This window comes from Corvus hawaiiensis, chromosome 2 (genome assembly GCF_020740725.1).
Source record: "Corvus hawaiiensis isolate bCorHaw1 chromosome 2, bCorHaw1.pri.cur, whole genome shotgun sequence".
Classification (NCBI taxonomy): Eukaryota; Metazoa; Chordata; class Aves; order Passeriformes; family Corvidae; genus Corvus; species Corvus hawaiiensis.
In genome coordinates, this window is record NC_063214.1 from 39,404,040 (window position 1) to 39,430,870 (window position 26,831).

Here is a 26,831-nt window from a genome sequence, read left to right on the forward strand (position 1 = left end):
CAGCTCACTTGGCACTCCCCCACTGAACAGCCTCAAGCTTAACACTGCTTGAAAGGGGAAAAATATTGGGGGAGCCTTCAAAAAAAAAAATTAAATAATCACAGTTCCAATTCAATCACAGGCTGTTTTCACTCATCCTCCCTACAGTCAGCAAGCCCTGTTTTTAAGGCAATCTTATAGCAGAAGTGGCCTAAGCTGCCAAATCATAAACTGCAGGAATGTTCCCACTACTTGGTGTCTATCAGGTTTGCACACAAATAAATAGAAGGAAAAAACAAAGTCCTGCATGATAGCCAAGGAACCTTCCTTGCAAATTATTTTATGGGGTTCATCCGTTTTTTTCCCCCCCTCAAGTTAAGTTAAATTTACAGTGAAATGAAGTGAGAACTTTGAAGCTGCAGCTAGAAACACTGAAGAAAGAATTGGAAACCTAAAAACTCTCGGATATCTCAGGACATAAATGAAACATTAAAAATAGGGAAGAACAGATAATAGTAGTAATAAAATTCCTCAGAAGTACTAGTTGTCTCCAAATCTAGCTTTGATGACCGTAAGACCAGAAGGAAGAATATTAAAAAAAAAAAAAAAAAAAAAAAAAAAAAAAGCTGAATGACACCTGTAGAGGACGGTGCTGGGTGGGAAATGAGACATACTGAGACAATGCCCTCTGAGTGCTAAGCCTTGTTGTGAAGGCTCAGCTCAAGTATACAATCAAACATCAAGGACATGTGCTCCCCCCTCCTCTCCTCAACATACACAAAGCAGCAACAGAGTTTAATTCAGAAGAAAGAACTAGGACATCTGCAATATCCCCAACCTAAATGGGCTCTGACAGGCTGCTGGCAATCTTCCCTACCAAAATGCAGTCCTGACAGCTAGTAACAAGCTTCCTACATGGTCCAGTGAATCATGTCAGCTTGGAAGTTAAGCCTGCTCACTCTTAAATTCCACATCTGACCCTGGGAGAATCGTTTGGGAAGTGTCCTTGCACCTACACCCATGCTTCTGCCTGCATTTATTGCTCAACCATGCCTATCGCTTGCATCTGGCATCACTGCTGGTCACCACATACTGGCAAAGTGACAGATACCCATAGCATTCCCTGCTCTATAAATATTATGGTGCCTCATGGATTTAGCTGGAAGTCAAAGCCCATGCAATATTTTTCAAGTGAACCTTGTGTGTATGCCTGCCAGCAACTCCCACAGCTTCTCTGTTCTCAGCACATCCCGAGAGAGGATTGCCTTGAGAGTAGCTGCAAACACGAGCATCCCCTCCAGTGATCTCTAGTTTATTTAAACTATTACAAACATGCTAACTGAGTGGCAAAGCTGCCTGCTAACAGAAGCTCAGTAACTCCCATTTCTGAAGCTGTCAAGGAAAAGTAAGCCTTACACACCCAAGATGAGTGCCCAGAAAGGTTGAGTTCTGCACTGAACAAACCATTAACATATGACAGATGAATCACAACACTTTATATATTGCTGAAAAGTGGCTGGCTACCTGAATAAGAGGATACTGTAAGAACATACCTACAACAGTTTGAAACAAAACAAGAATCCAGCAATACCATGGAAATACTTTACTCCTAAGACAGGTAAAACCTCACTCAACCTGCCTGCACAGTCCAGCCACAGGAGATGCCTTGCTCTGTACAGCAACAGGCCATGCATCTGCAAATCTCTAAGACATCCCACACAGGAGTAATTTGGGCACCTAAGAATGGTTATCTAAGCTTTCTTACATCTCAAAACAGATCACAGAATTATTTAGGTTGGAAAAGACCTCTAATATCATAAAGTCCAACCATTAACCCAGCTCTGCTGTGTTCTCCACTAAAACATGTCCCTAAGTACCACATCTACACATCTCTTAAATACCCCCAGAGATGGTGACTTTATTGCTTCCCTGGACAGCCTGTTCCAGTGCCTGACAACCCTTTTGGTGAAGAAATTTTTCCTAATGCCAAATCTAAATCACCCCTTGTGCAACTTGTGGCCACTTCCTATTGATCTTATCAATATCACTAATGGAGCCAGGAATCAGTCCGGCTCACCTCAATGTAGATTTCTGAAACAGAAAATTAGTTGAAGCATCCTTCAGGCTCCATTGGCTGTATTTATGAGAACTCATTAGACCATAATGGGAAAGACACTGAGAAAACATGTAGAGACCTACATTTAGGCAGCATTTTAAAGTTGAACTGACTCCCACTCTCCATGACTCATTCCTCTCCCACTTCTGACACTCAGTTCTTTCAGATTTGCACTGAATACCTTTGTAATTCTATACTAAGGAGGCTGTGTACCAGAATATGCCGTTAAATGCTTGGTATATTACTGCCGCCTTGGTTTGCAAACTTGGTAAATGGAATATGGTTAGGAAAACAAAGGTAAAGGATAATACCATGAAGGAGATTAATTAAACTGGACATGAAAAATACCCCAAAGGCAATCACTGGAACAGATTGCCTAGGGCAGTTAGACGATCTCAGTCACCAGATGTTTTAAAGAAGTTAGACAAACACCTGTCAAGAATAATTTAGGAAAAGTTCATCCTGGCCTAGGATGGGGAGAACAGGTTAGATCCATCTTCCCCAGCTATAAACAAGTGATAATGCCATAGGAAAAAAAAAAAAAAAGCAAACCAAAAAAACCCAAATAAACCCCTAAAAGAAACAATGACCCAAAAAAAATTCCCCCAAGACCCCCAACAAACTCACCAAAAACTGGAATTGTGTCCAGGAGTTTCAATTGTTTTGAACTCATTATTTCTCAAGCTGCATGTTTTATTCAGCAACGTATTCCTACTATGTTCTTGCTAGGTCTAATTCCTTTTCCAAGTTTAAGCAGCAGTGCTCAGTGTCACACATTCAAGCACCCTGTGTTTCAGTAGGTATTTGATGACATGGAGAAAAAAACCTCATTCAAATACACCTTCCCTCCTCTGCACTCTGCATCTACATCCACAGATGAAACTTCAGAGATGTTAATGGAACAGATTTTCACAGAATCATAGAATAGTTTGGGTTGGAAGGGACCTTTAAATGTCATCTAGTCCAACCCCCAACCCATGCAGACATATGTCATAAGTTTTGGAAGATGCTTTACCTTGCAACAGAGCTCAGTTTGTTTGTGCCTGATACAGATCTGACCATCAGCTTCATGGCACATAAACACTTGTCTGATATTTGTGAGAAAAAGAAGAAAAACTAGAAAATTTTGTAAGCAAAGAGAAAGAGGTAATTAGGGAGAGGCCAATCCTTTCCTCTTCTTCGGAGTCAAAAAGAAAGGTAGAAAGGAAAATGCAAGGGAAGCAACTTTGCTTCATATTCTTGTCTCAGCAAACAGGTAAGAGAGGGCAGAAAAAGAAACAATGTTTTCTTCATTTCTCACTAGACACTGGGCAATGGAAATGGAAAAGGAATAATCTCGAAAGTGAAGAAGTTTGTGCTAGTTGGCTACAGCACTCACAATTCTCCAAGCTACAACCTGATCTTTATTTAAACACACACCAGAGGACAACATCTTGTCCCAAAGTTGGCCCACTGTGCTCAAGCAAGCTTGGGAAAAGCAGCAATCAAGGAAACTGCTCTTTTCTGGTTGTGCTTCAGGAAAAGGAACAGTATTTTCCATTTACTTACCCAGAAACATGCAGCATCAGCAGCATATAGAAGACAAAGAAAAGGTTGTGTGTATACCAGAAGATGTCATAGTTTGAAACCCTGAAAAGAATAAACCATGGTTCAATGCTGTTCCAACTCAGATGGAATCACTGCTAATTAAAAGCAGACCTGTGCACACAGGACATCATTATACACTGCATAGTCATGCAAAATAGTCAAAGCCCAGTATGTTTTCCCACAGGCACACTGTACTTGCACACAATTAAGTGTTGAGAAGAACAAGTGACTGGCACAGAAGTAATAAGCTGAGATGGAGAGTTAAGGATGTAGAAGTACAGAGCCAGCCAGAGAACTCTTCTGAAATTAAGAGACATAGGTCTTTCATAGGTCCCAGATAGTCTCTACGAGATCCTTACAGCTGGGATAGTTCTTCCACCTCCAGTCTCAAAACTCAACCTCTTTACAGTGAGTGTGACCTTGCATTCTCCCTGCCCCAATACAGTTTAACGTGTCACTAAGGCTGTAACACACAAAGAGGTGGCATGGACAGCAGCAGAAGGGCCAGTGGGAAGTGTAAAAAACTTGTGAGGGTATAAAGTGGAAGGAGATACAGGAGGAACAGGACCTAGAGCAATGAGACAACAGGAGCACACAGGCAGGAGAGTTTCCAGGGCAGGAGGCCACATACATTATGGCTCTAGGACTGACGGTTTTGGGAGGAACAAGAACATTAACACTGTGAGATCAGGAGAGGTGAAGAGCACTTCCTTTCATCAGTAATTTGTTAGGCAATATGAAAAGAAGCAAGACCAAACAAAATAACCATCTGGAATGGTTTTGTTTATTTTGTTCTAGAGTAAAATAGTTTTTTCTAGAGTAAAATAGTTTTCAACAAACAACAACCAAATGGCTAAGAAAATACCCTACTTCATAGCACACAAACACACCTCTCACACTACACACCACGGTAGGAGAGTCCCTTCTAAAACCCAAAAACCTACCCCCATTCATAAACCAAACCAATTATTAAATAAAAAACATCTTTAGTTCTGAGAACATGGTTTAAGAAGCTATCCCTCTGACACAGATAACTTTTTGCAGATTTTTTTGCTCTCCTATCTCCTATGGTCTTCTATATAACTGCTCTTCCTTCAAGACAACTGAAGCATATACTGCATGTATTTCTGTCAATACAGAATTTGTTTTCTTTCTCAAGAGAGGAAAAGCAATTTTGATAATACAAGGGCTACCAAAATGAAATCCAAACAGGGAAAGGAACAAAGAAGGAAGCAAAGGAAGGAACAGAGCAACAGCAAGGCTCTGAAATCCTCCCTCCACACTGCCATTCTTCCCCCAGTCAGCACTATGTTAACACTGTTTCCTCCTTGAAGCTGCTCAAACCTTTTCTAACTCCCCACACCCTGAGAAGCATTTCCATGAAGTCACTCATCAGCATCCGTGAGGAGTTGTGGGAGTAATCATCAGCAAGAGGAAAATAAGAACAATGGTATGCAGAGTGGAAGCAGAATTGGAAGGCACAAAGAGAGCAAAATTTACCCTCTGGCCCAAAACAGGTCACAGAATCCTAGAACTGGACCTTAAAGATCATCTAGGCTAAACCCCCATACCATGAGAAGGGACAAGGACAGGTCTTGGAGCTCTGATTTAATTTGGTATCATACTACAATACCAAAAGCTGCACACTGAATTTGTTTTATTGGCTCTTGAACACCTTTTTCAGAATGCACCAATTTTTCAAAATTTCAGTGATGAAAAGTCTATCCCCGGACTGCTTCTGACATGTTGCTTTCAACAGCTAATTATTGTCACTGATTAAAATTACTGTACACTTCTTGTCTGAAAACGTCTAAATGTCAGCTTCCAGCCTGCTGAGCATTTTATTCTTCTTTCAGCACTCCTACAGATACCTCTACTATAAAATCCTTGTTCCTCACATGTATCAAGTTCCCCTAAGCGTGAGCAAGCCCTCTGAACTTCACCTCCTTAAATTATACAGGCGTGTAAATCCTTGAACCTCTTACCATGAAGCGTATTTTCCAACAGTGCAATAATTATGCATTTCCTACTTGTATCCTTGAACTGTGTACCCTACAGATATATACAGTATTCCAATATAGTCAATAATCTTCCTATACACACATTTTTATAGCTCTTCAGAACATTTCCTTTTTTTACATTCCTAGGGCTTAAAATAGACACTATTCACAGAATGCATGCATTTCTTAGGAATGTGAAGTCCTGAAAATTTGAAGTAAGTTGAATATTTAATTTTGGTTAACCTACTTTAGAATTTTGCAGATGAAGACCTGCAAGAGTTAATTTACTGAGAAAGGTAAGGGGAATTTATCATGCTTTAAAGAGACACACTAAGCAGCACAGTTCTGGAAAATTTTTTTTTAATCCTGTTACAGACATTTTTGAAAAGGAAGATATATGTGGTAGTTAAGAAGATGAAATTGAAGACTAGAATATTTGGTTACAAAAATAGATGGCATTGCAGAACCTTATCTTTTTATTGTTCTTTTAAATACGTGACTTCCAAATCTTAAACATTGTTAATTTTAAAGTTGGCAGAAATGTCAACATTTATTGATGGGATTTATTGTGTTTTCTGGTAACTTCATAACCCTACTGAAAACAAATAATGAACACAAAAACGTTGGTCTAATTCTCAGGTATGACATGGCAAAAATTTAGAAAATTTTTCAAGCAATAATCCTTTCCCCCTTTTAAAACATTAGCAGCTAATTCAATCCTTCTAATACTTATTTGCACAGTTTACTGAAAAGGCATGAAAATAGAGGCATAATCATGCATAGAACAATTTCAGGAAGAACATACAAAGGAAGAAATCACTAAGCAGGTCAGTGTGCAAGAGCAGATTAGGGATGAAATCCAAGACTGTAACAGTCTCTGAAATATATTTTACAAAGCTCAGTTTCTGATAGAGAGTGAACATTTACAATTAACTTTCCTAAAACTGCACTGTAAGCTCAGCCATGATAGGGCACGTGAGAATCCACAGGGAGAGAGATTGAAAAGGGACAGAGATGCATGCAGCAACTTGTTTCCTTAGGAGAAAACGCTATAATAAAGACGAGCTTGATCTCTATGCCTGAAGGAGAAGCCAGGACAAAATTTCCAAAGAAGAATTATTGCTAGAGTAACAGGAGATGCAGATTATCTCTTTCAGGGCTTTGATTCTGCTGGCTAGATGGCAGAAAGCTGGGAAAGTATTGGCACTTACACTCACTGTGGAAGGAACTAACAAGCATGTAACTTCAAAAGATGTTGCATGAACCCCAAAATTATTTCCAAGAATGTTTACAACTACATATATTTTTCTATGTTTCCCAATCACTAATACATTATGTTTTTCTAATTTAATATGGCCTTGAAGACAGGACTTTGTTCTGGCTCAATGCTGCAGAGCAAAGTAATTGTTTTATTTTTCCATCTTCCCAAAACTGTCTTTCTTTTCCAAGTAGAGCCATCTGTGTGGACCATGTAATGTGCAGCCATGCTGATATGTCATGCAGCAGCCTAATCCTGCACTTCTGTAGCCTGCAGTGCCTCACAAAAGTCTCAGCCCTGGAAGAAGCCTTGTCTACTGAAAATGCACAAGTATTTGCTGAACTACTTTCTCAAATCACAGGATAACATTGCCAGGTAACACAGCTACTCAGGAAAGACAGATTAGTTCAACAGAGTTCAAAACCACTTATCTAACTCACATGTTAATGGAGCACCAATAATGTTTGAGGATACATAATAAATGTATCTTTCCATGTTTGCTGAATTGAGATGATGCACTTACATAAACACTCTGTGAATTCAACTTCTGTAAAAATGAAGAGGTTATTTTTATATGTTCAGTTGCAGAACCCAAGCCTTAAAAAGACTTCAACATTGGGCTAGATCCCCCAAGGTACCAGTCATTCACAGGTACTATCACATGTCAGAATGTCAACTCACTGGAGGACCAAACCTTTAGAAATCCCAGCAGCTGCTCTGAGCCAATACTGCATTGCTGTTTGGTATATTATAATTCACATTAAAAAGAGTACCTCTGACAACCAGAAGCAGAGCTTTTAAAAGCAACGTTCGACTTCAGTAGCATAATTTTGTCTGTTTGTTTCATTGCTGATAGTTTCAGGTTTTGGGTTTTTTAGGGGTTTATTTTGGGGTTTTTTGGGTTTTTTTGTTTGGTTTTTTGTTACCTTTTTTTTTTACAGTGTATTCTTACAATTAATTGGTGAAAATAATTAAGATAAAGATAACATCTTATTTTTCTTCCAGTGGACTTAATTTATGCACTGGACAGAACTTCCCATATGCTGAGTTTACTGTCTCCCTGTACAACCAGGAATAAAAATACTATTTAAATTTTTAAAAGTCCACATTTTTAACCGAGCACACTCATTAAATAGTTTTTTCAGAAGGCAATTCAATCAGGTCTTGTAATGGTTTTAATACAAAATTCACTGTGCTAATTTTACTGCAAGCTAGGAAAAAAATAGGACAAGAAAACTGGTATTTTTAACACTCTAATCAGTAGGAGAATATGATTACTGAAATGGCATTTTTCAGCATAATGATCAGATTACATCTTACCTGATGGCATACGTGGAAGCTGTGCACATTAGGAATAATACTAACACCATAATGACTCCAGTCAGACCTGGAACTAAAAAGGACATAAGATAGCTTACATTTGAACTGTGAAGAGGTATACTTGTCTACTATGACCTTTTAAGAAAGTGGAATTAGACACACAAATCATAATTTAATCAAACTCTTGAATGTACTTATGCCTTGAGGACAACTCATATACCAAACCAGATAGGAAAGATGAGTTCTTGTGTAATTCCCCACCTTCCAAAGAAAAATACCCTTTTCCTTGCATTTCACCATGCATCACAATTTCCTATTTGTCTTTGCTCCTGTCATCTTTTGCTTGTGACATCTGTGTCTAAGCAGGTAACTAAGAATAAACACTGTTTACTTGCAAGACCGACTGTACAAGTTTCTGTCTCTTTTTTATTCCAAACACTACACTCTGTTGATCATGACAATTAAAAACCTGGTCAGGGACAGAATTTCAAGCAAATCAATTTCTATGCAAGCTGTCACTACAATTTTTTGCCAGCCCATTTCATTCTGGAATGAGGAAGAGCCTGAAATTACTCTCCATGGCATTGTATCATGCCTGAAATTGTTGCCCATAGAGCAAGGTCTGTGAGAGTGATCTGCAGCCAACACTTGGGAAGGAAAGGTTAAAAATATTAATGATTGGACTCATCTGCTCAAATGAAGACTTGTGCCAGAACTAGTTTATCCTCAGCTCTTTTTTAAGTCAAAGGAGAGAATCTCAAATCTTATCTTTTTATAAACTTCTCAATACCCATTCATTGAAAAGTCTGATACCCAAAATCTGACACACAGCAACTCACTCCTGTTTTTACAGCCCTACAATCAATGGTAGTTCTCTCATGGACTGCGTAAAAAAACTTGATTTCGGTCCTTCATGGAAAGATTGCAATTAAAAGGAGTTGCAATAAGAAAAAAATATGCATTCTGTCCACTGCCTCCTTCTTAATTTCTTTTTTCTCAATCTGATTTGATGTGTAGCGTGCAATGAATCTTCCCTCTGACACAAATACCTCCAATGCAATTGCAGTACAGCACTTGATCCAGCTTCCTACACTGCCACTCAAGCCAGAGGTCACCTTTTATGTCCAGTTTTTCAATTATCTTCTCCATCAAACTGAAATCACTCACAGTCTTGCCCCAACTTATCAGTGCATTTTTACTGTTTCCTCTCTGCCCTGTCCCTGACTCTCCTCCACTAAGTGTAATCTTGAATACTTGTTCCTCCCACAGTCTCACACCCTTATACAAGGAGGTTCTTTCCTGGACTGATCTGAAAAGCCATCATCGCTCTATAAATCCTCCTGATTCCTTATTCCTTCTGTTCACTGTTTTGAACTATCTGAGAAGAAACCAGAGGTTTTTTAATTATTTGCACAGCTCCCAGTGGAGCAAAATCTTGGTCCCTGCCTGGGCACTCCTTCAGCACAAATAGTACATGTTACTAACCAATCATTAGGACAGGGAATGAACAGACTAATTTTAAACTTAAGATTACTTAGAATCACTGCTTTTTGCAACAGTGTACTCAAATTTTTGAAAATGCAGTATTTTAGTGGCTGTCAGAGGGTAAAAGGCTTTCTACCTCTCAACTAGAGAGCTTCCAACATGTCCCCACAAGCCAGGACAAAACCTGATTGGACCATTCACTGCTCATTCTCTATCCCAAGTCCTTCTCCTTCATACAAGATATTAAACATAATCCTCAGATGCTTGGTTTGATTCTCCTCCCTTCCATCTTTAATTCCCCCTTCTGCCAGTTACCTTCTTTCAAACCACCACCACTGATTCAGTACCTACACCCATCACCCAGCCTGCTTCCAGTTAGCAGATAACTCTGACCTCAGATTCTGTCACTTCGCTTTCTCACTTCCTCTACTCTCAACTGATCTAAACCCTGCCTAGGTCTTTTGGGGAATACTGTCGTGCCAGCTGCTAATTCCAGCACACCTATTGGGATTGACAAACCTAGAATCATTGCTGTCTATTCACGGATTCGATCTGACTGTGCCCTAAATGCTACCAAGTCGGGATTTTTGTGTTTGATCCAAATAAGGAAGAAAGTGTGATGGCATCAGGAATTTTATCTGCTTATGAAGTGCTACAGCTCAGTCTGATGCCTGCCCCTTCATACCCAAACACTGCTCCCTTCTAAATTCCTGCAAAAATGTCTTTGTCTATTTATCCTTTATGAGTCCTGCAAGCCTGATTCCCATGTAACAGTTTAGATTGCTCAGAAACTCAACCAGACCTTAAACAAACCAGCTGAAGCAAAAAGACTGCTTTCCTGTTATGTTTCTTTTTCTAGAAATTGGATCATTTAGGAATTTGGTTTTAATGTTAAGGAGAATCTCTGTTTGAAACTAATGTTTTCTGCTGACTCATCTGTACAACAACAGATTTGAAGATGCTGCTTATCCTGCTACTGGGTTTATGTAACTCCTGCTTCCTGACTATTGGATAAGCAAACCCAGGTTATATTAACACAAATAACACAACTCCAGATTGCTGAGATACAACAAATGGAGCATGCCGACACAGGATCAAAAGAAGTTTTGTTTGCAGTGTTGATGAGAAGCAGCAAACTTTTCTCATTCAGTTTTGCAAAAGACTTACCAGTTGCAAAAAGTAGTTTCCTCGGGTCCTGAAAAATAGACAAGCAAGAACAAATAAAATCAGCATATGGGATTTTATATCTACATGAATAATGTGATAATAATAAGTAGCCCATAAAGTTCACACATTTTAAGACATACGAAGTCCCTAAATCTGAAAGCAGGAATGAATTTGGCATTTGGTAACAGTTTACATTGACTGCAATTCAACATGAACTGAACCTTTAGCCTTTGCATTCCCCCAGCAAAGATAACTCTGATCTATAATTTTGGATTCAGATAATTTTACAGATAACTGTTTTATTAAAGCTCAACTTTACTCAGTTACCTCATTCCTTTGGGAGGACGGAGTGGAGCAGAAGAGGGAGAGGTTTTGAATTTAAATGTAAGACAGGAGGCAAGCATTTTACTGCCAGCTACATAACCAAGAGATTTGCACTGAACCCTATTGAAGCAAGACTGAACACAAAGAACCTGACAGATGTTCCCATGTCCGTCACCACGTGTGAAAGGAAGAGGGGATATTTCAACATCAGGTAAAACTGCCTCACTTTCCCTGATCCTACACTTCAAGAGGTTTTGTCTTCACTGCTCGGAAAAGTTTTTTATTTAAAGTTGCAGTAAAATGCAGTGAGGGGAGACGTTTTCATACAGGACAGGAAGAATGAAGTGACCCTCTTTCTGACCTCATCTGCATCCAGATGTGTGTACCCAAGTAAAGATGAGAGTAGCATCCAGACTATCCACCACAGCTAAAAAAGTGATTTAAGTGGAATTCAAGTACAAAACTTCAAGAGCTACTAAAGTACCTAAAATTCTGGAGTTTTGACCCTAGAGTTCCTAAAAAACTTGCTATTGTCTCCATTTTCTATTGCAAAATTCCTAAGACTGCTTGGTAGAGGCTTAGAACCCTGGCACGTTCTTGCCTGAGGCAAGCTCCTGCTAAAGTTCCTGATGAAGCTAAGTATATCAGACCACTCCTAACACAAGCAACACACAGCTCAACCCAGAAGCTCAGCACAATCGTTGGTGTTGGCATGTCTGTCTGCCATTGAATAGCTTGGTGATTAGATCATTCACCCAGGGAATGGAAGACCTTGGTTGCTGGTCCTTATGAGCCTGGACTGAGTCAAACTCTCCTTTTCCAGGAAACAATGCAGCTGGGATAGGGTCATTCTAAATATCTCCTAATGAAAATGGTAGAAAAGAAATGCAGACTCAAGACTAGAATGAACACAAACATGAGGGAACTTGATTGTAGCCCAAGAAGAAAGGGTGCTGGTCTCTGGTCTTGCTTCTAAAATCTGCAAATATCTCTCCAGTGCCAAATACACGAGTAAGCACCTGGCCAAGAGACTAGGAATCTGATGTTCCTGCAAGAGATCTACACTACAGTCAGAGAAGACACACAAATCAAGTATTTTGCAAATAAAAATCAGCTTCCTGCCCAGTTCATGTAGATAACTAATTCCATGCTTAGCATATATCCTCATATTTGCATTCACTGCAGCTGAAAAATGCAAAATCAGTTTCAAATATCACTGTATTTTAAATACTGGAAATGCAGAACAAATGTGCCCAAAAAGCAGCAGAAATGTGTCAACCAGGCCCACCCAAGGAAGAGAGAGAAGCAGAAGAGAAGCAAGAACAAGGTGCAAGGTGAAAGTTTTGATGATTGCATTCTCCATCTAATAATCAAATAGGACTGAACCTTGCTGGCTTTAATACATGCTTTGTCCAGAGAAAGAAGTAAAATCCACAGGAATCCACACAATGGTGAGTTTTCAGTGCAAGAAACAGCAGCACTGTATAGATCACACAGTGGCACTGAATATGCAAACATTCATATATTTAAATTATATGCTCAAAAACAAAATATGAAAGGACAGTTGGCTCACCTCACCACGATAGTTTGCTGCATTTAGGGTCACAAATTCTTCGTTGTAGTTCTCAGAGAAGTTAAGAGCATTCACCAGATGAGCAGCAACATGTATGACTAAAAAAAAAAACAAACCAAAAAAACTGAGTAAAGCTGAGGCTCTCTAAACAAGTGCTGGATGTTTCCCGTGGCCACCCAGATGCCAAGCTATAATCATATCACCTGCATGAGATATACCAGGGACTAAAGAATTGTTAATTGTTTTTCTAAAGTAAATCAGCTTATAAATATTAATGACAGAAATCTGTATGTATTTTAGGATTTTTTTTAACACTACAGCAATAATTTCTGTACTGCAATGCTTCAGCCGAGAGACAACATTCAAAGGTATCCAGCCAAGAGTATTTCTTCTTCACCAAACTGGGTAGTTGTCTCCACTGCTCCCTCCTCTGCAGGTAAGCCTGTAGTACCCTGCTTTTTCATTTAAATTCCTTAGGCACAATGAGGGTTCACCGGGAATGGCAGATTTTGACCTGATCTCACATATCTGTCTTTTAAGAAACTAGCATTTTAAGGAAAAGCTTGACATTAGAATGTATGCCCATGTGCTTAAAGCAAAAAATGAACCAAAACCCACACAAATTCGAGAAAGCATTTACAATTTAAGGCAAGCAAGCACAGAGCAAGACTACCCCCAAATGTACTGCAGCAGAAAAACCACAAAGTACTGCTTCACCGTGCTTCCAAAACATGCTGCTGCTCAGCACAGTAAGAGCTCACCTGAAAAGATGCATATTGTAATACCGCATGTCACATGGAAAGTTTTACTTTTATCTAGCAGCCTTCTGGTTTTCTTGCTGGCAACCTAGTAAGAGAAGAATTCAAGCAATCTCTTCCAAAACAAAACAAAGAAACAAATACTAACAGCAACTGTGGTGATATAACAGCATCCTCAGTTTTTACCAGGTTTAGCATCTTTGCAAGCATAGTACCTAAATTTAAAAACTACTAGATTATGCCAGGGAGATAATTTTGAGAACTTAATGAAGAAATTACAGATGAATCTGTATTACATAGATGTCAACAGTACATAATTTACCTCCTGGCCTTAATATTTAGGAATTCCAGCACTAATTGTGTAGGCAACACTGACTCTTTCATAACCAAGATCAAATGGAATGGTGTATTTGCATACATATGTGCATCTATAGCTACCAATCTTTTGGGTATTGTCACATGATTAACAGAACTTACAGGTTCAATTTGCAAGCATCTAGCAAATACAAATATTCCTCAAAAGGATTACTGATATTTTTGTAAAAGCAACTGGTGAATCACAAAGAAGCTAAACCATTGTTTCTCCCATGATAACAAATGTATCAGGTTCAGTATTTTTATTTAAAGTTCTATCATCTCCAATAGGACACTTATGTTCATGCAGACACAAAGTTGTTTGTGCTCTGTTGAATTCTACCAGGAAACAATTGAGAGGACACAGATGTCTCTAATATAAGAGTTTGGAAAGACAGAGGAGAATTCATCTGGCTACAGTTCCACAGCAACTCCCCATCCTTCAAAAATGCACTGAAGAAACCATCCTCATGATGGTCAAATCAAACCAGACAATGCCAGCCCTGTCTTCAAAGGCATCATGAATCTAGGCTGAATGTCTGATATTTGCACCATGCAAGCCAATACTGTATAAAAACCAGATTTTTTTCTATTACTTTGAGACTAAACAGAGACCAGGGCCCTCTTCCCAAGTGCTGCATTCCGGGGGCAGTACTCACCTTCTGGGATCCCCGCAGGAAGGCCAGGAGAACACGGCACATTGGTAGCAGGACGAGGCAGCAGTTGAGATTGAGGACAGATGCCGAAGCTCTGCTAACACACAATCCTAGCTGAACAAATATTGCAAGAGTTAGACTACATGAGAAAGGAATGGTACATATGTCAGCATTGTCTCTTTTTCTTTGCTGTGAAACCAAATAGTTCCCATGCTCTCTGACTTGTCAGAAAAGTGGCGTTTCATGATGTTTTATTGTACTGGAAAAAGCCACAGTACACACAGCATGCTATCCTGTTCTCACAGAGAAGGAAACAGCTCTCATCCTTGCATCAAGAAGTTATTAATAATTAATTTTGTTAACAACAAATGACAGCTTTCTACCAGAAGAGCCAATATCCTCATCAGTGCCCAAAGTCACATGGAACGAAACATCTGAGACAACAGTAAGTGTCCACTGAGAAATCACCTGAAAGCTTCAACAGACATAACTAAATAAAAAAGTGACAAATTTTATGATGACACTAGAAAGCCACTGAAGTGTAATGATTTTCTGTTAAGCCACAAAAAGATGTAAAAAAATATTGATTCAGTCAAACTGAAATGATCGTGGTGTTCCAAGGACTGTTATAGAATTGTCACAAAACTCCTCATCCATTCACATTATGCAATGCCATATTTGGACACAAAGAAAGTAGGTTCTCTTCAGTTTAACTGCTCAATAGCTGGGAACTGTAATAAAATCTAATTTCAATAACGCTTTCCCTGATATATTTGGAACGTACATAATTAGAACAAAAACACTTGTCAAATAAATGAACAAAGCACACATTCATGTCATAAACCTGTATTTTTAATCTTATTATATTATCTCATTCATCTATGATTTTAAAAAGTTAGCAAAATGCCATTGTTCTCCTAGTTATTAGGTTGAATTACCATTTTACTAGCTTATATAAAAGATGCTTTTAGACTGTCAACAGATTTCTGGAAGGATATTTCTTACAATGTTCTTAAAACCCCAAGTTCTTCAACTCCTGAATAAATTAGTTAAAAAGTATTATAATATTAAAGATAACTCAGATACTGCAGGAGTATGTGAATGAGTTGAACAGTTACAAATTATCTAATAAAAATTACTGAAGATTTATTACCTTTTCAAAATGAAACTACATAAAAAAAATGAGCATTTTTTACTTTCTCAGACAAAAAAATTAACCTGTGAAACATCTATTATATTCTTGTCTTTGTTATCAAGAAGAAACAAAATTTATAGATTTATGTTTGTGTCACAGAAATGGATGAATATATAAGCTAGTAAAAATAAACAGAATAACTGCACTTCACAATATCTTGCAAGATCTCAAGCACAACAGCATGACCAGAGTTTCTCCAGTACCAGTACCATAAAACATCACAACTGCCTGCTCTCACAGTTAGCAACATCCATGTACCCGACCCGCTCTGCAGCACACCAGGGCATGGCACAAGCAGGAAAACAAAAGGTAAAAATGTTCAATCTACCTGAAGAACCAAGCTCTGTACCTAAATCCTTTTCCTCTTCCAGCTACTCTACATTATCTAGTTAGATCTGAGTGCTAGGGACCTCCTCACCAGACACTACCAGCTTCCAAAGAACAGAGCAGTCACAAAGGCACCTTCTCTCAAAAGGTGCCCATGAGAAGTAGGAGCAATTACCCCACAAAATGCGCTCTACCTTGTTTTCTACCATGTAAATGTGGGATCTCCAGCAAAAAATCCCAGGAACAGATCATCTCCAACCTACTGAATGATAGAAAATAAGACTAAAATGAGCCATGTCACTTAGTTCTTTCCCACTCTCCAGATGTCCTCCACTATTTCTTCCAATGTACTGTTAGTCTTCTTTTTCCTTACATAAGACCTCCCTTGCTTCTACTTCATCTGTTACTTCACTCTCTGATCACTTGCACAATGAGAAATTTTTCTTGCTACTCTTCACTCACAAGCCATGTTCTTCAGACCCTAGGCCATCCTCTCCTCCCTGCTCTGGGCCCTCCCAACTGGTCCAGAGCCCAAATGTACCAACTAAGGACCAGCTACAATGGCCACAACCTCAGCAGCTGAGCTGGGATTTTACCAAACACTTATGTCACTCTCCAAAGTAGGATAAAAAAATATTATGTGAATAGCCACAAAAAATACTTCTCTATCCTTGCTCTCAGTAGCCTAAAGTGACTTCAGAACGCAGCAAATATTTTTGAACTGTGAGGCAAAATGACTAGAAATGACCCTTGAACTGACTGAACTTAGTGAAAAGTAAAATGTCTCTATAATGCACTGTTTGCATATACAACACTGTCTCTATTTTCGTCAAATCCTCTAAAGAGAAACTGAAAATGAGCTATACACCTCATGGAATCAATAACTTCAGACACATGGTCATTAAAGCATATAAGAATTTTTATGGGGGCTTACTGATGTGCTACAGTATTGCAACGATTAAATGAGCATGATTTGAAAAACTCAAGTATTATGTAGAACTAATGTTATGCAAACTCCAGAAGTAAGCTGAATCACTTTTGTAGCTGTTGACTAACACCCAAAATCTGAAAATGTTGCAATACCATTAATGAGCAGTTTGAAAATTTTAATAAGTTCTGTTATTGAATGACCTATATGATACATCACTAGTTTCTCAAGAATTTATTTTGTCTTTGACTTTAAACATAAACTAGGCATGACATCAGTTATCCAAGACTCTCTTTACCAAGCACAACAATTTTGCTTACAAAACTTCAACAAAGAATAGTTTGGTCTAGAAGAGAGTTAATTCTACACCGTATTGTATTAAATAAATGAAATAATTCCTGTCAGATTTCAAGGAGCATTTGGACAATGCTCTGAGGCACACGGTGTGATTCTCAGGATGTCCTTCTCAGGGTCAGGAGTTGGACTGATGGGTCCCTTCCAGCTCAGCATATTCTGTGATTCTAAGTAAAATGCCAAACAATTTAACAAATATGAAACACCAATGATGTGTAGAAAAGGCTACTCTACTGACCTTCCTTTGTTTTCCTCCATTATTTAACAAATTGCAAATATTCATTCACAATGCAATTACTATGGAAGAATGCCCTTACATTCATCCTAACTCAATGCTTTCAACACCTGTATGAAGCAGGAAAAGATAAAAAAAAACTAAAAAAAGAGAGACCAGCAAACAACTTCTGAAATATGCATTGCACTTCCAAGAAAGTGCGTTCAAATATTAAAGTATTGTTACCAATATAAGGTTTTACTCTGAAGAAATAAAGTTAGGCAGTATTTCCTGCAACAAGCCCATGACTGATTTGCAAACAATGGTAAATACATTTAGCAATTCTTAGAATCAAAATTCACACAAGAATAAAAGGTTTTAAGTTTGCTCTTAATATATATCCAAAAGCTAAAAATATCACCATGAAACTAATTCTTTCCAAATGGTTTCCAATAGATCTCTTTCTTAACTTCCTTTGCATTGCCTGGGTGGCATAGTAACAAATTAACATAGTACCTTGTTGGAATTTTAAACAATAGTAGAATAAAGAATGATTTTTGCTCTAAGGCAACTCACTGGGTCTAGAAGGGAATATATATCCTTATTAAGTAGTTAAGAAATGAGAGAAATATAATCCTCTTTTCTTCCTAAATATTTTTACTGTCTTAAGAAAAAAAAATAGTTGTTAAGCATGTTACTAGCATGTAAAATTTCTGCAGGATCAAAATGAAAAAAAAACCCACACCCAAAATCTCTGCTGGACACTATTTTATCCAGCTTTGCTGATACTAAATTCAAGCATTTAACCACCTCCTTCTGTAACCTGTCTACCTGGTACAACATACACGGGTATCCAATTTTATGGAGGGGCAAAGAGGTGTAGAAAACCTAAAGGATTACTCAAATTTACAGAGTAAATCTGTGGCAAAGGTAGTAGGGAACTGGACCATCGATAAACTCAAATCCTAAAAACTAGATTAGATTTTTCTCCAGACAAGTATAAAGCAATCACCACCTTCTCCACAGCAGCATAAAAGAGCTTCAGAATGTAAGTTCCAGTTATCCCTGTCTGATGTAGAGTCCCACAGAAACCCAGATGGACTCCTTTGTACAATGTACAAAGTAGGACAGAGAAGTGAAGAGTCAGTTCTCGTCATATCTTGCTGTCAGCAAGAATGAAAATGAGATAATGAGCTTTCTCTGTTAGGAAAATGATTTCAGTATTAGACTGAGGGCTGAAGTACCTTACTGTACCGTGTACCCCAGAATTCCCCAAAGTTTATCAGTTATAAATACAGAGATGAATGTTACCTGCAACTGCCATGCACAGAAATCTGATATTTGATACATAGTTGCAAAATGAAGACTTCAACAAAGTCTTACCTTTTAAGTTAATCTTGTATCAAAAAAATATTAGAATAATGCAAACCCTTCCACACCTGAGAGTGATGTGATTCTTTTTCTCAAGACTTCACCACCTAAAAGCAACAACCCTAAACAAGTCATGGTGCAATAGAGACACCACACTTGATGCTCTGTCTGAGAGCCTTTCTTTAAAGTTTTTCAGTCTTCTATGGTTCAGGGCCCCTTGAAATGTTCTGGGAAGACTCACAAGCCTCAGGCTGCTCTGTAGACACGGGTCACAGACTACCTCCCCAAATCAGTATTGGAGCAGCTAAAGCTAGTTATTTTCCTAGGTGGGACAAACTGTGCTACATGACATACCTCCTTTGACCCAACTTCCTTTTCTTCATAGAGTACTCCTTGTCTTGAGTAACAGAGCACTGATAATCTAAGATGAAGGACAGAGCTGAACTCTATGCATAGCAATTATTCCCCTTAGGCCTGTCAGATCTGGCTGGAGATCTAGCAATAAACACATGAAGTAGCTGAAAGGGAGGAAAATGTGAGGGTAGGGGAAACCTACCACAACATGTGAAAATTTCTACAAAAGTTTGACTTGGCTTTGCTCCTGAAGAAGGAAGGTTTCAAGGAAGGACTCTGTAAATCCCAATCTCATGTACTGCAACCCTTTAAAAATTCTTTTAAGTGGTGCAATATTTTTTAATATGTATGGGGTATCTTCCCTGCACTATGCAGAATCGATATTCTCTCTGTTCACTTGTAACTCGTCACACAGGCATTCTTTGAAGGTTTTCCATTTCTTCCTGTCTACAAGTTTAGGTCATGTTCCCATTTTACACGCAGTGTTTTTGTGTAGGATGTACTCCTCCTTCCGCTTACATCAGTCATTCAAATTGAAGAAAGCAACTAACTTAATCTTGAGTGCAGTAATAGCTTCTAGCTTCTCTGATAATCTCCAAGCAAAGTGTATCCACTTGCAGGGTTTTAGGCCAACTGTTCATCTTGATTAATCTATTAATCAGTTAATTTAATGCTAGAATCCTGACCTCAAGAAGGACAATCTAAGAAAGTACTTGTCAGTGTTGCTGAGTTACAGGCTTCTTTATGCGTCACGCAGAATGATGCACACAAAGACAGGAAGGGATCTCAAGCTTTCTTCCACATTTGAGTGTTCCAGATCATCCTTTTTCTATAACAACATCACAAAGAGTGACAGTGTTTTATATATTAATGAGCAACAAGAGCCTGAATGTTCATCCTGCAAGACCCAGCATGATCTAATCTCCATAAATTTTGTCATGAACCAAGGGACTAATGGTACCCAAGTCCCTCCAAGAGATTCACAACACACTACAAGTCTAGATGATATAGTAGTAAAAATCTCAATCATTTGAGATGTACCTCTACTAATTCAACCTTCACCACTGACAGTTTCACAAGAAGTTCTGCAAGGGTGGAAGTTTTCCCATAAAACTTAGTAATATAGGTGTCCTTCACTGGATTACTGCCATTTGAACTTGGGGGGAAAAAAAAAAAAAGCAAAAAAGCAAACAAAAGAAATATATGGTACAATGCTCAAGTTCATCACTGGCTATAACTGAGAATAAATCTCAGCAGTAATGCTGAACTGTTGACTGGGGAGGACAAAGGGTTGAAGGAAAAAATATTTTGGCAAACGAAAAAAATTTAGAATGAGGCAGAGAGTGCAGGAAGAGATTTACTTGAAAATTGAAAGGGACTACAAAGATAAAGTCTTGTGGATTAACACCCTCAGTCTTCACTAGGGAACTCTGTATATATATGTATATATACAGCTACCATAGCAACATAAATCTATTATTAGACATTTTCACTACATGCAACACTCTAAAGAGCAACTCCTGAACAGCCTGGTTAAAAGGCATCTAAATCTCAAAACCACACTGCACTGAGGAAAACAAAGGATCAAGATTCACAGCTTTCTCCAATGCTAAGATGTGGGGGATAAGCAGGTTGCAGTGTGGTTGCATAATAATCAATGAAAGTGGAATTTGGTCTCAATTAGTAAAATCTCTATCATTATGATAAACTAGCAAGGAGAGACATGAAAGTTACTGGAACATCTGGAACATATTCTAAGCAGTGAATAAAAGTGACAAATGCTATGCACAATATTGCACAGTAAGAAGGCAGCAACCATACAGACAAAATAGTGAGGCAGCACTTTTACTTTTCAGCCCCATTTTCAGTTATTCAATCTTTTTCCAAAGAGATCCTTCCGACAATGCATTTTCTTCACTTTGGTCCAAAACCCAGAAGCTTATTTCTCGCATTAACCTTTGACTACATCACAGTTATTTGAGCAGGGACAAGAGAGGGAATAGGGAAAGAGACCTTTCATGCCATGACAAAATGAGCTCAAAGCCCTTTCTGCTCTTGGGGAACTCAAGCAACAAAGAAACAAGTATTTCATTCAATGCTGTTAAAGCAAGACTTCAGTTCTATAAGGCCAGTACCAAATTTATGACTGATTTTTTTTGACCAGGCACAAGCAAACTTCTTGGACAAAAATACAGCCAAGCTAGTCTGAAGGGAGAAATCCTGAAGAAATCCATCATCTGGACAATTTCACTGACTGAGCGGACTCAAAATCTCCAACATTGAAGATTTTGGAGTCAAGTAATTAAAGACTCTTCCATTCTGTAATTTATGCCGACTACACGTTATAGTATCTATCATGAACACAAAGATAAGACTACTCCTTTCCTCTTTACCAAACTCTTTTATAAGAAATTTGTGTCTGTTGGGGATTTCTTTACAGGCTTCTCTTCTTTAAGCAATGTAAGACCACAAGTTAACATATATCAAATCATAAAAAAAATTAGATTCTTAATCGTGTTTTTGAACCAATGTCAATGAATGCATTCATAAAGTAAGACTACAACCTGCAGCGTTACAAGCAATTCAGTATCCAAAGGGATGGTTCATCAAAGCAAAACTACTGGAAAGGGATTTGCATCCCGTGGTAAACTTTCACTGAAAGCATTATGTAACCACAGAATGATTCTGGTTGGGAAGGGATCTCAGGATGTCTCTGCTCAAACCTCCTGTTCTATGTTCAACATCAAACTCAGATTAAGTTTGCTCAGAGTTTTTTGCCCAATTAGGTTTTGAAAACCCTCAGGGATAGAGATTGCACAGTGAAGAGTTCAGGGTCTCAAACTGAGCGAAGCAGAGGTATTTGACACAAAATAACACTAAGTTTCCTGGTACATAAAAGGTTGATCAACCTCCTCCTGGTACATTATTACTGCCTTCTACTTACTTGTTCCCTTTGTGCTTCCAGGATAGCACTATGTTCTTAGTGCCTTTTTACAGGTGTAGAATTAAGGATCACAAAGACTGCCATTGAAAGACTGACTGAGAGTTAGGTACCTAAATAATTTTAAAGTCCTGTTCTAAAGTATCTTGTTCAACATCACAGAGAATGCAACTGGAAAAGAATAAACTCGGTAGACAGCTGAAGGGAAGTAAATCACTTCAGTGACCACTGAATGAAAGACTAACCTCATTCTTTCTCCTTCACATCAGAAAGAAAAGAGATGGCATAAAAACATGGCACAGTTGAATATACTCTGGATATTCAATCCAAGATCTCATTTCATATCACAATCTGATTTCCTACAGCAACCCTTCTTGTTCTCCATTCTGTTACTTGGTAAACAACAAAATTACCTGTGGTAAATCTTTCCATGCTTCAAGTGCAAAAGTTCTTAAGGTGATTATAGCCTATTGTAGCATACTAGGAAAGAAAAAAGCCAACTCCTTAGGAGACCTCGCAGAAAAAAACAAAGAAACTTTTTTTTTAATTCAAAAAGTGCCACTCCTTTTTGGCCATTTTGTTAGCTCTCTGGAAAAAGGAAACAGTTGTCATGGAAGTATCCATAAAAGAGATCACTCGGTTAAGATAAAAAATATCAACTGTTGAATTACAAATGAAGAATTTAATTTAAATCTCAAAATCTTCAGACACCAAGAAATGGCACAGAGGCTCTCAAGCCCCTCACACATGCATGGAACCGAGAGGAGACTGGTTATGCAGATGGGCCATGGGTCAGTGACTATACAAACCAAAAGAGAAAAAGAAGAGGGGCAAAAATCCCCGTGGAAGGCAACTGCAGCTATAGTATTGCTTATGCCACCTCCTGAGGAAACCAAATTGGATTCAGTTTTCCCAACCCTTGCAAAATAATCTCTATGATTAATACACACACAGATATACTGAAGAGAAGGGAGAAGGCTAACTTTGGAATCTACAGGATATATTTAGATTAACTGTAAAAGGTGAATTGCAAGAACATTCTACAGTAGTATTTTCAAAATTTTAAAATTAGTTTCATAACTTTGACCAAAAGTATCTTCTAGTCTTAGCTCTTCACTTTCAACCTTATTTTAGAAGTCCCTAAATTCCTGTGGTACTTTTTCCTACAGTGGCAGACACACAATCATACAAACTTAAAAGCTTGACCTCCTAGTCTTCATCTCCCGACCAAGACAAGGAATCTGTTGCCTGAGTCATCTCACAGGTTCTGAACACACATTAAGTTATTTTGCAAGTTTCTTCCATTTTGAAGTATACGAAAACCAAAAAAAAACCCAACCAGATGACGAGCTGGTACGAGGCAGAGGAGTCATCTGAATTGAGAAAAACTTGCTGATTGATACCAGCTGACAATCTTGTCCAACACATTACCCAAGAACATTTGCTTTACAAACAACCCATTTTCTCTGCCATGAACAAACACAGTTTTCAAATGGATGCACTGGGTTACAAAGCCACTAGAAATTAAGGTAAAATTAAACACATTTTCATGCTTTATCTGTCAAGAAAGTCACAACCGTGAAGGATTCAAATATTTTCATTCCCTTCTTTTTTGCACTACCTTTGCTAAGATTCATTCTGGAACACATCTGAATCAACCATAAGGAGAAAAAAAGGAAAAAATTGTATCAACTCAACTTACTTTTTTCAAGGAATATCACAAAACCTTATGGTATTGGCTAGTTATGACAGTATCAGCCACATGAAACTATATACCCTGGATTTACCAAAAATAAACCCCAGAAGCTCTACAGCAGATTAGGATGTGCATCATCTGTGTTTAATCCCATGTCAACTTTCTATTGAAATCCATTCCTGAGTATGACACAGTGTTACAAAGCATCGTGTTCGTCAGCCACTTTTTCCTGGATTCTCAAATTCCGAGCAACCTGCGAGCATTTTCCAGAAAGATGTTAATCCTTACTCTCTCCCTTTAGATAGATCTTTTTTTCAAATGACTGCAATGGCGTAGCTGTGGATAACTTCCCAAGGCAGGCTGGTACCTCTCATCTCCAAATGATTTTTTGGGTTCATTTGTTGGTGGTTGGCGTTGCCCACTGAATCAAAATACCTGAATCTTCATTAAACCATTCAGAATCCAAGAACTTACTATTAGAAAACAAAACTAAAGTTATAGGCATTACAGAGAATTTACACAGAACAGAGAATCTATGAAAATGACGAAGACTGAAAAGAACTAAGACTTACTAAAAGAACTCCCTCAGCAAGCATGTATATTACAATAATTGGATTGGAAAGAATTTGAAAACATGAGACCATAGCTTGCTTAATGTTTTGATGACGAAAATTGGAGCTCCAGTCATTTGTTGAGCATGTCTGTACTCCTGTGAGCCTGTCTGCTGCTGGGAACACCGGGAGGGAAGAGAGGAGGGGAAAGAATAGCTGTCCCACACTTGACTGGCTCTTTTTCTTCTCAAAAATGTTCACCTTCTACTCCTAAACAACTGTCAGACGTATCTCAGTAATTTCTTACTTGATCTTTCCCCACTTTGAAAAGATATCAGGCAGTTTGTGTCATCTTTGATTAGCAAATGCATTCTGCCCCTTTCCCATCCTCGAGCATCCCAACTTCCAGGGCAAAAAGTAATGTCCAGGTCACTCACCCCCAACATCTGATGCAAATAATAATACTGTAGACCTTGATTATAAAGCAGGAAGGTTTTCCCGAAGAGCCATACATTGAGGGAGAGCCAGAAAAACTGAAATGAAACAGAAACAAGAGACAGTAAGTGAAAGTTACATGTCCAAACTTTTCAGTGTTCATTTCATTCATAAAACTGATAGGTCTGTAGTTTCATAAACATATGTAAATGGAATGGGAAAGCAAACTTCAAGCACGTAGTATGTTTTAAAATATTAGAAGGAAGAGCCCCGATGTGGGAAATTTTTACTCTCATTGAACTTCACAAAACTTTTTGTGTCTTAAGACAACCGACAGCTAGCAAACACCCACACGCAAGACGCTATTCCAAATCTTTAGCTGGATGTTGCATTTAAGAGACTCAAAGAATAAAAACCAGCAACAAAGAGACAAAGGAAGAAAGAACTTGACCTCCGAGAAGCTGCATTTTCTCCCTGAAACTTTCCCAAAGAGAGCCTAACAAAGAGCAAGCACACGCGCAGCGTGGGCGAGCCCGGCAGGGCACGGCCACCGGCACTGTCCCGGGCCATGGCACCCGCGCGCATCCATCCCTGCCAGCCGCGCTCCGGGACGCGCACGGAGCACATCCCGCCCACCCGTGCGAGCCGCGGCACCCGCACGGCGTCCTGCCCTGCCCCGCACCGCGCCGGGACGAGGTGCCCCCGGCCGCCCGGACCCGCGGGGCAGCCCCGGGGCCCGGCCCCGCCGCCTACCAGCACCGACCCCCTCCTGAGCGTCCTCCGCGGGTCAGCCCCGCCGAGGGGACCCCCCCGGGGCCGTCCCTACCAGGAAGAGGTGCTTGCTACCCTCGTTGGCCAGCCAGCTCCTCCAGGACAGCGCCATGGTGCGGGACGCCCGCGGGGCAGGACCGAGGGTGGGGGGCGCCGGGCGGGCGGGCGAGCCCTCCTTTTCAGCCGGGCCGAGCCGCCCTCCCCTCTCCCCACCCCTCACCCCCCCGCCCTGTCTTCCGGCCGCCGGGGCGTAGCGCTCCGGCCCCGCCGCGCCGCCGTCCAGCCCCGGCCCCGTCCCGCCGGCGCTGCTCCTTTGTCCGCGGCCGAGCGCCCCGGGACCCGCAGCGGGGCCCGGGGGGCCACCCCCGGAGGGCAGCCTGCCCTCCCCTGCCCTGCCCTGCCCTGCCCTGCCCTGCCCTGCTCCGTCGCGCTGCGGTGCGGTGCGGCCGCTTCCTCGCATCCCCCACCTTGGGAAGCGCGTTTCCCCGCAGAGAATCCCGTCCGTGGGGATCCCACTTGCCCGGACCCCCCATCCTCGCCCGGGCTGAAATGTGATACAGAAAGCAGGAGGGAGCGGGGGAGCAGCCGTGCATGCAACTGCTCTGCAGTTCGGGTGAAACAAAAGAGGTTGTCCAAGAAACTACTGTTCGGGCAGTACGTGAGGCCCTCGAAAGCCGGGAAGGGACAGGCTGTGTTATTTATTTGAAGTCTGATCCTGCTCCATCAGGTGTCCCTGGAGGACACTGGAAGAGGCCGCCTCCTGCGTGCCGGCGCGCAGTCGAACAGCAGCCGAGAAAAAGGGGCTATGGGCATCTCCACATCCAGTGTCCAGAGTCTGGATTGCTACGCTTTGCAACCAGTCTGCTTTTACTGATGGTCTTTAATGGGTTTGGGGACGGTGGGTCTTGAGGGAAAGTTGCACCAGATACTGATTTTTGTATTAAGAAAAAGCTTTTTTAAAAAAATGGTTGTTGCTGGCAACTTTCAAGCATGACGGCCTTGTGAGTCAGCGGAACAGTTCCACCAGGCATTGTGGTGCACACGTTGCTCCTTCAGATAGCCCCAGCAGTGGCAGCTGGCAGCCGAGCAGGGCTGGTTTTCTGGGAGATGTCAATCC

General features: G+C 39.9%; 1 protein-coding gene across 2 annotated transcripts in view; it reads right to left on the reverse strand.

Annotated features, from left to right (window-relative positions):
* Window positions 1–25,851, reverse strand: part of NOX4 (NADPH oxidase 4) — a 113,302-nt gene extending 87,451 nt beyond the window's left edge. The window contains exons 1-8 of one of the 2 annotated variants that reach the window (XM_048295050.1): window positions 25,770–25,851; window positions 24,946–25,041; window positions 14,581–14,691; window positions 13,571–13,655; window positions 12,810–12,907; window positions 10,913–10,940; window positions 8,261–8,333; window positions 3,644–3,724 (exon numbers count right to left, since the gene is read on the reverse strand). In XM_048295050.1, coding sequence (XP_048151007.1) covers window positions 3,644–3,724; window positions 8,261–8,333; window positions 10,913–10,940; window positions 12,810–12,907; window positions 13,571–13,655; window positions 14,581–14,691; window positions 24,946–25,041; window positions 25,770–25,826 — 629 coding nt within the window. In that variant the 5' untranslated portion in view covers window positions 25,827–25,851. Of the gene's footprint in view, window positions 1–3,643; window positions 3,725–8,260; window positions 8,334–10,912; window positions 10,941–12,809; window positions 12,908–13,570; window positions 13,656–14,580; window positions 14,692–24,945; window positions 25,042–25,769 lie in introns of those variants that run through there. The other variant, XM_048295051.1, reaches the window with a different exon arrangement.
* Between the last annotated feature and the right edge of the window lie 980 nt (window positions 25,852–26,831).